The 18,600-nt window shown below is 48.6% G+C and overlaps 1 protein-coding gene across 1 annotated transcript in view; it reads left to right on the top strand.

Annotated features, from left to right (window-relative positions):
- FKBP1A (FKBP prolyl isomerase 1A) overlaps window positions 1-12,621 on the top strand; it is a 26,293-nt gene extending 13,672 nt beyond the window's left edge. The window contains exons 3-5 of the mRNA XM_025931901.2: window positions 6,099-6,211; window positions 9,415-9,584; window positions 11,491-12,621. Coding sequence (XP_025787686.1) covers window positions 6,099-6,211; window positions 9,415-9,543 — 242 coding nt within the window. The 3' untranslated portion in view covers window positions 9,544-9,584; window positions 11,491-12,621. The remainder of the gene's footprint in view (window positions 1-6,098; window positions 6,212-9,414; window positions 9,585-11,490) is intronic.
- The last annotated feature ends 5,979 nt before the right edge of the window (window positions 12,622-18,600 follow it).

Raw genomic sequence — 18,600 nt, forward strand, 5'->3', positions numbered from 1 at the left:
TCTTTATATATTCTGGACACAAGTTCTTTATGAGATACATGCTTTCCAAAGGTTTTCTCCCAGTCTGTGGCTTGACTTTTCATTCTCTTAAAAGTACGTTTTAAAGTGCAGAAGTTTTTAGTTTTGATGACGTTCAGTTTATCCTTTTATGGATGGTGCTTTCTGGCCTCATGTCTAAGAAATCTCTGCCTAACCCACAGTCACAAAGATTATTTCCCTGTGTTTTCTTCTAGAAGTTTTATAGGTTTCATGTTTACAGCTTTTGGGTTGATACTTGATGTGAAATATATATAGGTCCATGTTTTTACTTCTTTGCCTCTGGGTGTCCAGTTGTTCCGTCCCAGTGTCATTGTCAGCTTTGGACCTTTGGTTTGAATCTTACTGCCCTTCTCTACTGATTCTAACAACTCTGTCAGCTCTGGGTGAGTTTCAGTTGATTGGTTAGTCTCTTTCATTGTGGGTCGTGTCGTCCCGCTTCTTTGCTTGTGTGCTAATCTGGATGCTAGACATTGTGAATTTTACCTTTTGAGGTGCTGGCTGTTTTTGTGCCTATAAATCTTCTTGAGCTTTGTACTGAGAAGCACTTAAGTTACTTGGAAACAGTTTGATCCTTTTGGATCTTGTTTTTATGATTTGTTAGGTGGGTCTGGAGCAGTGCTCAGTTTGGAGCTGATTATCCCCCACTCCTGAGATGAGATCTTCTGGATATCCTCCTACTCAGTGCCTCACAAACCATGATTTTCTCCAGTCTGGCTAGCGGAACAGTCACTGATCCCAGCTCTGTGTAAGCACTGGGCACTGTTCCTTCTAATCCATCCTTTAGATGGTTCTTTGTTTTCCTGGCCTTAAGTAGTTTCCTTAAACATGTGTGCTGATTAGTATTCTGCTGAATACTCAAGAGGGACCCTCTGTAAATCTCCGGGGATTTCACTCTGCACTTGTCTCCTTCCTGGTTTGTGTCCTTTGGACTCCCAGCTGCTTTGAGCTCCATCCAGGTCCCTCTCCCCGGAAATGCCCAAGGCTGTAAAAGCTGGGCAGTCGTAGGGCTCGGCTCGCCTTGCTAGTTTCCCATCTCTCAGGAATCATTGTCCTTTGTTGCAGTGTCCAGAGTCTTGTCTTAAAAACCATGTTTAGCTGTTATCTGGGTTATTTCTCTGTCTCTTGCTCTCTTTTCTTTTCTTTTTTTTTAATTTTATTTTTTATTTTTTTAAATTTACATCCAAATTAGCATATAGTGCAACAATGATTTCAGGAATACATTCCTTAGTGCCCCTTACCCATTTAGCCCATCCCCCCCTCCCACAACCCCTTTAGTAACCCTCCATATTTATGAGTCTCTTCTGTTTTGTCCCCCTCCCGGTTTTTATATTATTTTTGTTTCCCTTCCCTTATGTTCATCTGTTTTGTCTCTTAAAGTCCTCATATGAGTGAAGTCATGATTTTTGTCTTTCTCTGACTCATTTTACTTAGCATAATATCCTCCAGTTCCATCCACATAGTTGCAAATGGCAAGATTTCATTCTTTTTGATTGCCAAGTAATACTCCATTGTAGATATATACCATATCTTCTTTATTCATTCATCCATCGATGGACATTTGGGCTCTTTCCATACTTTGGCTATTGTGGATAGTGCTGCTATAAACGCGGGGGTGCATGTGTCCCTTGGAAACAGCACACCTGTATCCTATGGATAAATGCCTAGCAGTGCAATTGCTGGGTCGTAGGGTAGTTCTATTTTTAGCTTTTTGAGGAACCTCCATACTGTGTTATAGAGCGGCTGCACCAGCTTGCATTCCCATCTCTCTCTCTTTTCATGACGGAGGTTTTGTTTTGTGTTTTATTTCATGTGTTTATTTCATGCATTTCATTTTGTTTTTGTTTCTGTGTGGGGTTTGTTTGTTTGTTTGTTTGTTTGTTTCGTGGGAGGGTAAATCTGATCCCTAATACTCCACCTTTGCCAAAGCTATTTTGATGTAACAGCTTCTGTCATATTCTGCATTCGGCACTGACCAACTTAATTCCCGCTCCAGAAAACACTGTACACATATCCATTTCTCCTTCTTAATGGACACGGCTTCCTCTCCTACATCACCTCCTCACCTGGCCTGACAACTTACAGGCATATATAAGGTGGTCTTTTCCTCCCCATTGGGGAAGCCCTCCTTCTAGCCCCTCCTTGCCCGTGTAGCCTATGCCAGTTGCGTGACATCTTGCTCAGCTCTAGAGGTGATGTTTAGATTAGATTAGACTTAGATTATAAGATAATCCCTCCTCGGGCGTAAGGCACCCCACCATTACCAACACCACCACCCACCCTTCCTTAAGAAGATTTCTCCTCCAAGGAAGTGGGAGTAGGTGAGATTGACAGGTGGGAACAGTAGTCTGAAGTTCTGGAGCAAGGCTCATGTACTTGTCCCAGGAGAAACAGCTCATCTGAAATAGAGGAGGAGAATAAGGATCCTCAGCAAAGCTCCTGCTTACAGCCCCTTTACTTAGAAATCCTTCTTGGTTTTTCTGGTTTCTTAAAAGAGTAGGGAAAGGCTTTGTCCTTCAGTGTCCCAGAAAACCTGAAGAGATCTGGGGCTAGACAGACATGCTCCCAGACCCACAGTCTCTGCACTGAAGAGCATCCATTTCTCCAGGTTGGCTCAACAGCAGGTAGCACCTTGTGTGTTTGGCCTGGAACTGGTCAGACAGTAAGCACCTGGAGATAGCTTGGCAATGCATTTGATCAGGTATGAAAGGGAAGTGTAGGGAGTCTGTCCCCATACCCTGTGGTTTCTCATTGCAGTCAGAACATGATCTTGCCCTGGTTGGGGTCATGTTCATATTTGGCTGAAAGAGGCTGATTCTTTTGTAGATACACTGTATTTTTAAAATTTTTTTTAAATGTTTATTTATTTATTTAGAGAGCACAAGCAAGGGAGAGGCAGAGAGGGAGAGAGGGATATAATCCCAAGCAGGCTCCGTACTGCCAGCATAGATCCCCATGTGGTGCTTGATCCATGAACCACAAGGTCATGACCTGAGCCAAGATCAAGAGTCAGACGCTCAACAGACTGAGCCACCCAGGCACCCAGGTATACGATATCTTTTAAACTGTGAGTTGCAAGCCAGTAGTTTATTATGACATAAATTTAGGGGGTCACAATCAGCTTTCTTTTTAAAAATGAGAAGTGCATCCCATGTCGTAACTATTACGTGTAAGTCTTGTTTTGTTGGTAAACATTTATGTGTCCTGGGTCCTGGCAGGGCACGCTGGTCTGCTGTCAGAACGGTGACGGCTTTGTGGTGTGAGTTGTTGAGCTCCAGTTTTACCCCCTCATGGCAGCACTGCAGTGGTGTGTGTGTTGTGTACATATCCAGTAAAGGGTCACCTCATACCTGTTAGGTTATTTTCAGTAATATGTCAGCTGACTTAAGGCAAAGCAGATTTTTAACCACCTCAGAACCTAAAGCTTGAGGGAGGCGGTGTGGGGCTGGTTCATAACAATGGGACAACTACTCTGTGGTACTCCTGACCTTCTCATGGTTACAAAGTGGCTGCCAAGGCTCCAGACATCACATCCTCACATGATGGTGTTCAACAGGAAGGGAGGGCAGGAGCTTTCTTCCTGAATGGGTTTCTTTTTTTTACCCGTGAGGCAGGTCTTTCCAGCAGGGCTCCAGTAGACTTCACAGTTGATCCTAGTGCCCAAACTGGCCCATGTGCCCACTCCACACCAACCCTGGTGAAAGGCTTAGATTGATTCCAGTTCATCTCCTGGGCCATGCTGTTGCTGCTCCTGGAAAGTTGTTCAGTTGGAAAGAGGGATGGGAGTACTTGGTCTGGATTTTCCAAGGGTGTGGAATGTGCAACAGCCTGGGTTCCAGATGGCCCGCTAAGGTTTTTCTGTGTGTGTGTGTGTGTGTGTGTGTGTGTGTGTGTGTGTGTGTGTGTGGTGTTGTTGTTTTTTTTAATTTTTCTTTTTAATGTTTATTTATTTTTGAGAGAGACAGAGACAGAATGTGAGTGGGTTGGGACAGAGAGAGAGGCAGACACAGAATCCGAAGCAGGCTCCAGGCTCTGAGCTGTCAGCACAGAGCCCGACACGGGCTCAAACTCATGAACTGCGAGATCATGACCTGAGACGAAGTCGGACGCTCAACCTACGGAGCCACCCAGGCGCCCCTTTCTCTGTGTGTTTTGTCCAGCCAGCCTTCACAGGCAGGGCTCAGAGGTCAGGGACCACCCTGTCTTCTAGGCTCTTTCCCAGGGGGCTTCCTCACCTAGTGATTTACATATCAAGGCTGCTTAGGAAGCCCTGGGGCTCTATTCAAGGTCTCCTTAAAAGAACACAGACCAGGAAGAGGCTGTTTCTGGTCTTTGGTCTCCTTCATAGCTCTCAGTCCCCATTGGGCTAAATGAAAGCCTTTTGCTGGAGCCAGGCCCCACTACCCACTGACTCTGACCTTGGGTGAGTTAACTAAGCCTTGGAGTTGATTTCCTTATTTTTGTTGCAAGCCGTCTCGGTGGGTGCATGGAAAGGCTCTCTGGCTGGTCAAAGAGCGGATTCTGAGAATCCAGCTCCTTGTCTGCTCTCACCCTTGATGCGGGGTTCAGTTAGGCTGGGTTCCGTGTATGCAGTAGAGCCCACGGGGGATTGTCTACAGTGAAGGTGGACGCCTATTCTCCCAGCTACTCATTTATAGGAAACTGTTCAAGTCTTGTCATTTGTCACTTCTTTCATCTGGTGGTAGTTGTGTTCTGGTGGAGAGATGAGCTCCGTGTACGCCCCTGCTTGCTGGTCGTGGGGCCTCAGTTGCTGGCTGTGCACTGACCTGGCAGGGGTGGGGCCCCGTCCTCCCGTCTGCCTCATGGTCCTCAGCTCCCAGCTCTAGGCTCCCAGTGGGGTCAGCACCCGCTCTGCTTGGGACATCTGTCTGCCTTCCTGCTCCGTGAGGACAGCAGTTCCCGTTCCCGCCACTGCCCATTTCCTATTTGTCAAAGTACAGCTAGTCTGGTGGCTCTGATAAAGCTCTCAACTGCTCTCTGCTTCCCCGTCCCGCTTACAAGTCTTGACATTGTTTTTAAGTTGGGATTTTGTTAGGGTTTCCCTCCTCCTCTAGAAGTGGCCAAACTCAACAGAATTCTGTGTTTCACGGGGTCACCTGAACGATGCTTAGAACCATGGAGCCCCCCCCCCCCCCCACCGCGGCCCCCAGTGAAACCTGCTCTGTTAGCTGTATGTCAACAACTGGCTTGCCCTTCCAGTCTGGGATGGACGGCTCTCCCGTCGGTCCCTCTGGCTTCCCAAGAACCCACCGCAGACGGTCGTCTTTGAAGGAGGGGCTGCAGGTGTATGTCCCTGTTGTGGCATTCACCCTCTGGCGTCTCCACCTCTGCAAGTCCCCCTTTGAATAGCGGCTGCCATTGTGGCTTGTCCGGCTCCCGGGACACGGGGGTAGTCCAATGAATGTGGCGTTTGGACTGCTAGTCTAGCTTGGGCAGGCGCCTTCCCTTCCCTCTGCCTCAGTTCCTTCCTCTGTGACATGGGGACAGCACTGGTGGAGGATTGAGTGCGTGCAACGTCGCTGACTCCGGGTGGAAGCCCTGCCCGCAGTTCGGCTGGAGCTGCCTGGGGGCCACCGGGAGAGGTTTGCGGTGGCTCTTGCACGGCCGCCTCTCCCGCCGTCCGACGCCCACTGGTGTCCTCCAGTTCGGTGCGGTTGTGCCGCCGCCCGCCATCAAGGAAGGCCTGTTGGCTCCTGGGCTGTGTGTGACTTTTAGCTGTCGCGTGTGCCTCCGGGGCCCACGGCGACTCTTAGTCCGGGGGCAGGGGTGCCGGGAAGCCCCGTCAGGAGCGCGCAGTTGCCCATTCTCACGCCAGGTAGACAGCCGCCTGCCTCTGGGGCCCGGCCCGCTGCTCGGAGGCGGGAAGAACATGCGCAGACCCGGGTGGAGGGCCCGTCCCAGCTGCGGAGGCCCCCGGAGGACGCGGGACGCCCTGCCGGGCCCTTCAGCGCTGGCGTCTGGGACGGCCACTCTGCCGCCGGCGTCTGACCGGTCGCGCCGTCACTCCTTGTCGCTCATGTTACAACTGCCCTTTTTCACAGGGATGCTTGAAGATGGAAAGAAATTTGATTCCTCCCGGGACAGAAACAAGCCCTTTAAGTTTATGCTAGGCAAGCAGGAGGTGATCCGAGGCTGGGAAGAAGGGGTTGCCCAGGTATGCTCTCGTTTGTTTTGTTTTGTTTCCTAGTGTTTACCTTTTAAATGATGCTTGTGGCGAGGACATTCACGTGGTTCAGAAATCAATGAAGGTATAAGTGGAAAATTTCACTTTCCGTCCCACCCCGTCTTGCCAGTCCCCTCACCCCCAGCAAGTCATGTTACTAACGTTTTCTGTAGAGTTTCTTCAAGCACGTACTTTTTTTTCCCCCCTATGGACCCACACAGTGTTCTGCACTTTGCTTTTTCACTGAATCTCTCTTTCACGCTTTATATATCTGCACATAAAGAGGGGAGGAGGCTCTCTTACACATTCCCTTAGGTGGGTGGACAGTAATTGACTTGATCGGTACCCTATTGATGGTCATCTCCAGTGCTTTGCTGTCATAAACAGTGCCGCGGTGACCAGTCTTGTGCGGACTTAATTTTACATTTGTGTGAGCGTTGCCGTAGGCAGACTCTCAGAAGTCGGGGTGAGGGCTTCACTGGCTGTGCACGCTGTATTTTGACACTTTGCCAAGTTGCCGTCCGTAGGGATTATACCGAGCTGCCACCAGCAGGCTGTGAGGGGGCCTGTCTCCTCCCAGCCCCTCCAGCACAGTGTGTCGTTAAACTTTTGGATTCAGGACAATACAGCGAGTGAAAAAAAATGTGGTCTTGGTGTGGTTTTAATTTGCATTTGTCTTATTATTGGCCCTGTTGTGTCAGACCGCTTCCGAGAGGTCATACTCCTGGAGAGAGTCATTTTGTTTGTCTTGAGTCCGTTTCCTCGGCCCTTCCTCCCTGTTAGTGTAAACAGCTTTTGTTCTGCCAACATGACAGAATTCCCAGTGGACAACAGGGGACCCAGGGTTGCCAGATTTCAGTTGGGCTCTAGCCTTCCATCGAGCCCAGCAGGTTTTTTCTCGGCGCTGACCAGGTTCCAGCGTCCTGAGACTCGGGGCTTTATGTCAGCCCTGTGTCATAAGTAATTAGTCTCTTTCCTTCCAAAGAGAACTGAAATGTAACCAAAGTGGAGAGAAAGATTTCTGTCTTTCTCTTTTCCAGAATACACGCTGATTTATCTCCAGATGAACTGTTTAACCTGCAGAAACTTTAAGCCGCCCCACCCCCCAAGCGTCTAGATTTCTGTTCCTGCAGGGCAGAGGGTTGGCAGTGCGAGAAGGAGAGAGGATCTCCATGGTTTACTTCCCTTTGGAGATCTCTGTCCCCACTGCCCTCGTCTGGCTGGCTCTTGGTCTGTAGCCCATCCCCCAGCGACCATGCCACCCATTGTCCACACCACAGCCATCTTCTGTGGCTGTTCCGGCACTGGAACAATAACTGCGTTGTGTTCCAAGAGCCGTAGCTGCCCCCGAGATAATGTTATCAGCCTGTTTTACATCCCAGGCTTGGTGAGACCTAGCGGGCGTTGGGGAGATGCCCAGCCTCCCCCTGGACCCACAGCTCTGTCACTTGTGAGAAGTCTGAGTGGTCTGAGACCTGCATAGAGCATCTTTGAAACTCCACGGGGTATTTGTTTGAGTGAGTTAAAAGCACAGGAAGAAGGGGGCTTATCTTGTGCCCCTTTTCCCTTTCTTCTGAGATCGTTGTTTTGCTTTTACATGTTTACAGGTACGCAGTCCTGCCACAGGTACTGCTTTGGCAGCTTGCTTTTTTCCCTCTAGCTGTGTCTGGGCCATCTTTCCGTGTTAGTGCATTTAAGGCCACTGTGTTCTTTCTGGTGGCTGACCCATGTTGCAGATGTGCCAGTGGAACCACTCCCCTTATAATGAGCATTTCGGGTTGTTAGAAGATTCTGGAAGTAGAATTGCTGAGTAAAAGGACATGATCTTTTTTAAATTTTTTAATTTTATTTTAGAGAAAGAGCGTGAGCTGGGGAGAGGGGCAGAGGAAGAGAGAGAGAATCTCAAGCAGGCTCCATGCTCAGGGCAGTCTGAGGCAGGGCTCGATCCCACAGCGCTGGGATCATGACCTGAGCTGAAATCAGAAGTCAGATGCTCAACTGACTGAGCCACCCAGGCGCCCCAGGACACGAACGTTTTGAAGTTCATTAGATTAAGCCATAATGCTTTTAACTACTCTTATCACCGTAGTTCAGCCTGTCCTGGTTTGCCAAAGGAGACGGGAACACGGTTTCTGAGTTGTGTCAGAGGAGCGCAGCCTGCAGCTCTGTCCTTAGTTGCTGTCTCCTGGGCTGGGTCAGGGAGCCAGGAGTGCACAACGGAGGGCTTAGCGGAGAGTGCTGGAAAGGTGGGCAGAGCGGAGAGCCTGCTCACCGTTCAGAAAATATATATTGAAACTCACTTAATGTAAGTTTTGATTTGGAAATGGAAAAGGACAAATGTATTTTTTTTTTTAATGTTTATTTATTTTTGAGAAAGACAGAGCGAGAGTAGGGGAGGGGCAGAGAGAGAGGGAGACACAGAATCCGAAGCAGGTTCCAGGCTCTAGGCCATCAACACAGAGCCCGATGCGGGGCTTGAACTCACAGACTGTGAGATAGATCATGACCTGAGCCGAAGTCGGACGCTCAACCGACTGAGCCACCCAGGTGCCCCCAAATGTATTTTTTAAAGTGAAAAATTTCCCTCCACCCTGGCCACTGTACTCTCTCCTCCCCATGAAAAACCTGGTATTATTTGTGTCCTTCCAAAGGTGTTTTCTGTTTATCTAGGCAAGATACAAGTATATAAATATTTCCCTCTTTTTACACTATTGGTAACGTGCCATACATGCTTCTTTGTAAAATCATGTTTTTTAAAAAGTTTTCTATATGTCTGACTAGAAGTATCAATAAAGTACAGAAAAAGTAGACTACCCCATATATTACCTTCTGTGTGTATGTGTTTTCTTTTAAAGCGGAGTTTTGATCAGAATACTTTTTTAAGAGTGTAGGTGCCACACACATATGCTTTGGGTGACAGGCCACCAAAGGACTGAGTGGTGACACTTCTGTGGCACTGGCTCCCTGAGCCGGGTCAGTAAGCCCTGGGCAGAAAGGTGGTTTTTATCTGCCATTGGGCCCCTGAGAGCCAGATGCAGAGATCGCGCAGCCTGACTGTCAGCCTCCACGTTCCGCACGGTTGCTGTCCTCGTCCCGCTATGCTGCACCAGCACACCCCGGTAAACGGCCCTGCTTCTTACAGGGACAGCTGGGGAGGGCGTCCAACTGAGTCTCTCTCTTTGTTCTTTTCACAGATGAGTGTGGGTCAGAGAGCCAAACTGACCATCTCCCCAGACTACGCCTACGGTGCCACCGGCCACCCAGGCATCATCCCACCGAATGCCACCCTCGTCTTTGACGTGGAGCTTCTGAAACTGGAATGACAGGGACAGCCCCCCTCGAGCCCCCTGCGCCCCGTTCTTGGGTGAGGAGCTGAGTGCCCAAGGGCCTCCTACCGCCTTGGCACCCCCCGGTTTACCAGCTGTTTGCTGGGTAGCAGAACCAAAAAGGCCATGGGTTTTCCCCCTACGTTCTTGCTCTATTGGGTAGTGTTTCGATTTTAGTTACTGGTATACACCTCAGATGCCACAGCTGGTCATCCTGGGGAAAGGAAAGGCACGTGCTGTCGAGCAGACTCACTGGGACGGGGCCGCTGATAGTAGCTGTTGAAATAAAGTATGTTTTTGTATATAATTTGCAAACTAAAACCAAGCTGGGAACCGGAAATACGGCCAAATTTATAACGCTAGCATTTTGGTTCTGTAGAAGTAAGACCGTTGAGGACTACACACCCCGCCCTAGTTTGTGCAGCCCCCTCGCCATGTAGAGTGTGGTCACTGCCTGTCAGGGGGTGTGAGAGAGGCACTGTCGCCCGAGCCAGCTGCCTCAGGGGCAAGTCCGGGACCCTGGAGTGCACAGGCCAGCTCATTTTCTGTGCATGGGAAGCTGAGGCCAGGGCGTGCTTTTGAAATGTAGAGGATACTCCCAGACACTCCTAGGAAAGGACCTTAGGGACCGATCAGCCTTCCTGCGTCACAGGTGAGGAAACCGAGGCCTGGAGAGAAAGACCTTACTTGAGGTCACTTCCAGACCGTGGCAGACTAGCACCAGAACCCCTTCCTGGGCTTGTTTTCCTTCCTTTACCCTCATTTCTAGGAAGCCAAACTCCATGTCGTAATGACTCATAACTTTTCATGTGGGTTTTAGGATCATAAAACACACGAATGGTGTCATCTTTCCAGCTGGCCCCAGACCTCTACTTTTGCCCCCTTCCTGGCCCTTGGAGCCAGAGGACCACAACTGGGGCCTGAGGGAGAATGCCTTCGTTCGAAAGTGGTCACAGGTGGCTGCCAGCCTGTCTGTTACAGTCTAACCTTGTCCTGCTGTGGACTCCGTTAAGCACAAGGGCTTTTGAAATTCTTAGCTCTTTTCCTCTCCCTGTGCTTTGAGCACTACATACCTGGGTCATACAGACCTGGGCCAGTTTGCTGACCTTGGCTTCTGTACTTGTCATTCTTACTAGGAAGGAACTCCTTACAGAGCCTCTGCCCAAAGGTCTGTACCTAATCTAAACCCTCTTTCCTGTTCTCTGAGAGTTAAGCCCTTTGGACGTAAAAGTATTTGAGGAGAGCCTTGGGATTATCTTGATTTGGGTACCAGCGTTCTATAAATCTGGTCGGATGGAGGGAGGGGAAGGAAGGGAGAGAGGGCTGTGAGTCACCCTGGCCTACACCTCCCCACACCCGGCCAAAGAACATCTCAGACCCTCTTGCAGAGCTCTTGATGGAAAGCCCAAGGGCAGATCTGGAAAGTTGTAGGTTGGAGTAGATGAATAAAGACTGCAGACATTGTTTAAATCCCTTCAACATGAAGGATATACCAACGTGGGGTTGTACACACGGAAGTCACCTGGGAAGCCTCCTGATGCCCAGGCCACACCTTCGGCCACTTAACCACAATTACTGGCAGTGGGATCCAAGCATTGCAGTTTTTTAAAGCCCCCCAGGTGATTCTTGTATGCGTCCGGCTTGGAGACCCAGTGATCTTGGGGAACTATACAGTCACTGCTCTCCTCAGCAGGTAAACATAAGCTTAGGCTAAAAACAAAACAAAACAAAAAAACTGCCAATTGAGGCAGGAAGGAGACTGCTCACCTGGGAATCCAGCCCAAGCCCGGCCAAGCCCGGCCAGAGCGGAAGTGGCTCGTTCAAAGGGAGACCTGGGAACTCTTGGGGGAAGGGACCTGCCATGGCAGACAGCCTCGAGTCCGCCACCGCCACGCACGCAGGGCACTGTGCTGCTGGAACTGACAGGTTTTCTGTCCCCAACAGATGTGCCGTGGAGGGATGTGGCGCCTCCAGATGCGCACACGCGAATCCGTATGGAGCTTCTCCTGATGTTCCACTACACTCTTTGTATAAACATCGACCCCGACTGAATGTGTTGTCACCCGGCTTCGCTCTTTCCCTTTTTCCTCGTATGTGTGTTGACCTAAACTATATGCCATAAACCTCAAGTTACTCATTTTATTTCATTTTCGTTTTGGGGTGAAGGTTCAGTTTCAGTCTTTTGGATCTAGGTTTCCACTTAAGTATTAGTCAAGTATTAACAGCACAAGTAATGGGTTAATTTTAGAATAGGAATTGGTGGGGGTGGGGGGGGGTTGCAAGAATCTTTATTTTATTTTATTTTTTTTTTTTTGGATGAAATTTTTATCTATTATATATTAAACATTCTTGCTGCTGCGCTGCAAAGCCATAGCAGATTTGAGGCGCTGTCGAGGGCCGAATTATCTCCAAGTTGAGAGATGTCCTTGGGTTGAATTAAAAGCCCTACCCAAAACTGAAATGGGGAGGGGGAGGAGAGCCTTTGCCTCCACTGCCCTGCCCCACCCTCCCCTTAAACCCTCTGCCTTTTGGAAGCAGATGGTTCTCACTGCGATGTTGGACACTACAGGTATCTGTCCCCAGGCCAGCAGGGACCTCTGAAGCCTTCTTTGTGGCCTGGCTTCCCCCCCGCCCCCCCCCCGCCCCTCCATCCTGTGGTTTTTCTAACGGATATTCAGGACTTTTGTAATCTCATAGCTATCCAAGCTCCACTTCCTAAATTTTAAGAAACTTTAATCGAAAGTTTAAATTGAAGGTGCTGTTTGTAGACACTTAACACCCGATGAAAGCCCAGCCATCATGACAAACCCTTGAGTGTTGTCTTGAGAAAAATGATGCTGGTCATCACAGCTTCAGCATCTCCTGGTTTTTGATGTGCAGCATTGATGTTCAGCTCCCCCTGCTGATCTCAGAGTTTCCTGCCTTTTCCTCCCCCCTCTCACCCCTTTGCTGTCCTGTGTAGTGATTTGGTGAGAGAAATTATTGCTGCCTATCCCCCACCCCCACCTCCCTGCACTATGTATAAGTTTCAAGTTTTATTATTGCAATAAAAGTGCTTTATGCTGGCTTTTCTCAGCGCTGTGTGATGGCGGTTACTTTCAGGTGCCTCCTCGGGCCGTTTGGTCCAGGGGGTGGGGTAGGGGCTGTGACAGCGGGGATGTCGTGTTGGAGGTTGTGTTTTGGCAGAAGGACTGCCGCAGGGATGTCCTTCCCTGTTGGCCTCTCTGGGGGTCGGGGGGCAGTGGTACGTTTGTTACTCCACTGGTGGAGAGAACTATCAGGGAGCGCCCTCCTCCCCCTGCTGCACACCCTCAAATGTCTTACCCAATATGTGTTCTGAGTAGAGCGCTCAGCCGGGTTCTCTGGAGTTACCAAGAAGTGGGAGGCGGCGACCAGCTGTCAGGAGATGAGCCACCACCCGGTTGAGGATGTGCTGCAGCAAAGTGATGGAGGGTGACGAAGGGAAGACCGGGGCTTTGAATTGGTGTTCCTTGGTGACATTGGGGTGGAGGTTCTTTGTCATGGTGGGAGGCTGGCTGCTAGCTTCCCCGGCCCCTACCCTGTGTGTATGAGCAATACCCCCCTCCTCCCTTGTGACGGAGACCATCGGTAATACTCCCACACCTTTATAAACACCTTCCGCAGGTGCCCTGGTTGAGAGATTTTTCTGGAGAGAGCTTGTTCAAGGAGTTGCCTGACGATTTTCCAAATCTGTCTCTTTGTTTGAAGTCACTGGAGCAATATTTTGGGGTCACAGCTCGTTTTTTCCAAAATTCCCTTATAAAAATCATCGAACGACAGTGAGAGATTTTTATAGTGAACCTTTGTATACCCCCCCCCCGCCAAGATTCTACCATGAACACTTCACTATACCTACTCCTCACACATCCCCCCCGTCCCTCTCCCAGTCCGTCCTTTCGTATCACCTTTCAGAATAAATGCCAGACATCGCTACAGTTCCCCCTAAATACATATTAGAATTTAGCGTTTGTTTATACTTTTGTCCCTTGAAACACCATCAAGATGCAGAATAGGGCCGTCATCTCAGGAAATTCCTTTTTGCCCTTTCTCGGTCTCCACCCTACCTCAAGAGGCAACTGTCATTTTATTTTCCTATTACAGTAGTGCCCGTTGGGAATTCAGTTTAAATGAGATCCTGCACTGTGTGCTCTTGTACTCAGCACTCCGTGTGGTACGCTCACTTGGAAATGACAGGGAAGCCATCCCTTCTCCTGGAACTTAGTTAGGCGGGGCTTGTCACCAAGGTTACAAGCTGAAAGGGACTTTGCAGATGTGCTTATGCTCCGGACCCGAGGTGGGAGGTTATCATGGATTACGTAGGTGGGTCAGTAGAATCACAGAGTCTTGAGGAGTCAGGGGAAAGACATCTGCAGATGCCTTGCCTGCTGGCTTTGAGGATGGAAGAAGGGACTAGAAGCCAAGGACTGTGGTGGTCTCTAGAAGCTGGAAAACACAAGGAGACCTTTCTCCCCTGGGGTCTCTGGAAGGAACCAGCCTGGCTAATAGCACGTTGGTGTTAGCCCGATGAGACCCATTTGGGACTTATGACCTCCAGAACTCTTAAGATGATAAATGTGTGTCGTATTTTCTTTTTTTTAACATTTATTCATCTTTGAGAGACAGAGAGAGACAGAGCATGAGCGGGGAAGGGGACAGAGAGAGGGAGACACAGAATCTGAAGCAGGCTCCAGCTGAGCTGTCAGCACAGAGCCTGACGTAGGGCTTGAACCCATGAATGCAAGATCATGACCTGAGCTGAAGTCAAATGCTTAACCGACTGAGCCACCCAGGCACCCCCAAATGTGTGTCGTTTTAAGTCACCAACTTTGTGGTAATCTGTTACAGCAACAATACGAAATTCAAATGGGCCCTTTCTTTCTTAGTTTAATTTTATTTTTAACTTTTTTTAAAACATTTTTAATTAAAAAAAATTTTTTAAATGTTTACTTATTTTTGAGAGAGAGACAGAGGGAGAGACAGAATGTGCATGGGGGAGGGGCAGAAAGAGAGGGAGACACAGAATCAAAGCAGGCTCCAGGCTCCAAGCTGTCAGCACAGAGCCCGATGCGGGGCTCCAACTCACAGACCACAAGATCATGACCTGAGCCGAAATTGGATGCTTAACCGACTGAGCCACCCAGGCACCCCTTAAAGATTTTTATTTTTAAGTAATCTTTACATCCATCATGGGACTTGAACTCACAGCCCCAAGGTCAAGAGTCACATGTGCTACCAACTGAGCCAGCCAGGTGCCCTTCTCTTAGTTTTAATGTATAACAGAACAGAATAATAAAAAGTCAGGATTCAAAGCACAAATCTCTAAGGTCCTACCACCCTAACAAATCACACTTTAGTTTTTTTCTCCTTCCCTTTTAGTATTTCCCTGGGCACTTAGAATTTTTAGTTCTAATCACAGCCTAGTACAAATTTGCATTCTGGTTTTTTTTCCCTCCACGTACTGTTTTATTAAGAGGATTTGTCCATGTTGCCATACGGTCTTTATAACTATTTTGAAGAGGGCTGTAAGTAAGATCAAACGAATGTACTAAATTTAACTACCTTGCTAAAGGATATTTATTTTTTAGAAAGTCAAATCATGACTCAAGTACAAAACAAACATGTTAAAGATTTTATTTAACTTGTTCATTAGTGAGAGAACTAGTAAGATGTTTTAATTGGTTCAAAGGAGAATCCAAAGAGGAAATAAAAATATAATAAGCCCAGTAGGAATGCTGAAATGAATTTGCTTAGTAGACACAAAACTGGCAAAATCAGCCAATATCCACACAGTAATAATCGGTTACATTTAGGACTTTAGAGTGTACAATTTGTATCTGTGTGGACAAGAGTCATCTACATTATCTGTTTCCCTCAATTTACATCATTATAAAGTTGCTTAAAGAGTGTGTGGACTACGTTGAACACCCCGTTAAGTGCAGACGGGTTAGGGGGGACCTGTTTCAAAGTCTCGCCACAGTGTTTCCTGACACCCTGTTCTTGGATACTTGGGGTAGTTCCAATTTTTTGCTGTTCTTAAAAAGCCAGTATGTCTTTGAATGTGTTCATTTTTTTTTTCTTTCCTAAATAACCTTGATTCTATAGGATAACATACTAGAAGGGAGATCAGAGGGTCAAAAGAGATTTTGATTCTCCGCTCCCGTTGCCAAGTTGTATAAGCCTTTTTCCCACACATGGAAAACAAACCCCACCCGTGTCCCACAGCAGAAAATATCACTTCCATCAGCTCCTAAAAAAAACCTCAAACTTTCTTTTCCAGATGCCCTCCCAGCCACCCACTTTTCCCTCATGTTCACTGGTGAGAATGAAATCTGGAGAATTGGCTGATTTGGACCAGTTGAGGACTCTCATCCCTTTACTTGGGAAGGGCTCAGCCCCTCCACCCCTTCCCCCCTGCCCAAGCCCAGAGCCCCTGAGGTCAGGACTCTGTTAGTAAGGAAGCAGGGGGTATCCTTTGGGCCCAGCCAGAGCTTGTTTAGGCTGCTACTGGCCGTATTCTCATTGTTTTCCTTCTTGTTTTATTTTTGAGAAGCGTGGCAGTTCTATCCACGGTGCTAGGATTCAGGAAGACTTTCTAGTTCTGCTTCTGCCGATTGCTAAGGCTTAGACACCGGATCACCCTGTTTCTGAGGTTTTCCATCCACTGAATGCACTTGGGGTGAAGACCACGGGGTGATGGGTCAAAACGAGCAGATGCATTTTAAGATCACTTTCAACTCTACAATTTGTAATGATTTTAAATTTGCTGATCGTGTGAGGAACTTTGTGCAGGAAAGCAGCCACCCCCCACCCTCCCAATAACCATGATGACAGCTTGATTACAAAAAACCATTCTGTCGACCCCCACTTGTTCTAGGAAGTTGCTGGCCACAGAAAACCCTCCGCCCTTTCCTCTTTTGAAACGTCCCCCAACTGCTCGCGGGCCCGCCTTGCCGCCAACCGAGGATGGCCAAATGGACTGGAAGACCAGCGAGTGCCCCTTCACCCCACTAATCCTACCCTTGCAGATCAGTTTTCAAGGAGACAGTATTTCCTTCTTAGTAAAACGTACTCCCTGACACCGTTGAGCCCCCGCCGAAACAAGGGTGGGGCAGAAGGGTCCTCTCCGCAAGTTTGTGTGTAAACCAGCTTTGTTAATACTGTCTTGGACCCAGATTTATCGTTGACACGTGTGGGATGTGTGTCTGTAAGAATAATTCCCTTACCGCGTGCCTACTCCCTGGATATATGTGGGTTCACTTTGATTACGGTGTTGGACTACCGGGGCTTCTTAGGAATCACCAAGAAGCCATAGTTTCGGGGTTTTCACTCAACCCTCTAATTAAATTCGGTGACTTAGTGAGGGACAGCTGACACCAAAATGGATTAAAATAAAAATGCCAAGGGCAGCGCTCCCCTGGCTTCCGCCCAGAGTGTGTCTGATGAGTTCCATGCATGCATAGGGCAGACTGACGACGGACCCATCGGAGGCTGGGCTTGCAGCAGCTGTCCGGCAGGGCACACAGGGAAAAACAGCTGTCTGCTTTATTAGGAAGGTAGAAATGTTTGCCAGTGGGTTTGTGGAACGGGTACACTATTGGGTCTGTGTGATAATTACCACTGTAGTTTTGCCTATTCTAAAATTAATTCACCCATTTCTCAAGGCAGCACATGCCCAAGATTTAGGGAAATAAATTCAACTAACCACAGAATAGATTTATGGCATGCCAGCCCTGTGATTAATGTTTTTCTAGGTGCCTGGAGTAAACACAGGCTAGGACAGAGAAGGGCACTGCTGGCGAGGACCTTACATGCTAGTGGAGAGCCCAAAACGTGAATAAATAAATAATGTCAGATATCCAAAGTGTGAAGTAGCTCAGTGAGGCTTGGAGTGATGAGTTAGGGGTGCTGGGAAGGTAGGAAGGACCAGTAAGTGTAAGGGGCGGGGTTGGGCAGGAACCAGGTCAGGCAGGGCATTAAATGTGACAGGTATCATGAGTATGATGGGTGTCATTGGTGGATTTCAGCAGGGGAGTAATGCCTATTTGTTTTTAAAAGATGTCTCTGGAAAGTGGAAGAAAGACTGAAGGCTGTTGTCATGGTAGGTAGTCTCCAAAGCTGGCCCCCAGTGATTCCTCCATTCGCCTGGAGTCTGGGCTGGCCTCGTGGCTGCTTTGACCTATAGAAGACAGTACAAGAGATGTTCTGAGACTTCGAAGCCCAGGCGTTAAGAGAACTGCCAGCTTCCACTCCCTTCCTTTTGGAACACTAGCTCTTGGGCCCAGTCTACACAGAGAGGCCACATGGTAGAGAATTGAGGCCTACAGCCCAGAGTCCAGATGAGAACCCAGCCAACCGCCAGCACCAACCGCCAGCCAGGCTGAGTGAGCCACTTGGACCTTCTGCCCACAGATGCCCATGGCCCCAGCAACATCGCATGACTAGAAGAACCACCTCCCTCAGCTCAGGAAAACCTAAGAATTGCAAGATTTAATAAATTGGTCTTGAAGTAGCTTATTTCCTAGCAGCGGATAACTGAAACGGGGGCAAGGGTGGAAACAGCACACCAGTGAGCCAGCTGTTGGAGTCGTTTAGGCCAGAGATGATGGAGACTGCCAGAAGTGAAGACAGTAAGTAGTTAGATTCAGGACACGTTTTATCAGTGTAACTTTGAGGCTGGACTGTGAGAGAAAAGTCAGTAGAAAAGCAGTGTGGCTCCTTGCCTGGCTGTCCTACCTCCGGACAGCTCCCTAGAGACAACTATTTAAAACTCTTAGCTCTCTCTTTGACAATGAGGGCCATATTGCACCAACTGCTTATATTGGTTCAGGGAGGGTTGTTTTGTTTTGTTTTGTTTAATTTTTTAATTTATTTTTGAGACCGAGAGAGACAGAGTGTGAGCAGGGGAGGGGCAGAGAGAGAGGGAGACACAGAGTCCGAAGCAGGCTCCAGGCTCTGAGCTGCCAGCACAGAGCCCGACGCGGGGCTCGAACCCACGGACCGTGAGATCATGACCTGAGCTGAAGTCGGATGCCC

Source organism: Puma concolor, chromosome A3 (genome assembly GCF_028749965.1).
Source record: "Puma concolor isolate L17-30 chromosome A3, mPumCon1.1.hap2, whole genome shotgun sequence".
Taxonomy (NCBI): domain Eukaryota; kingdom Metazoa; phylum Chordata; class Mammalia; order Carnivora; family Felidae; genus Puma; species Puma concolor.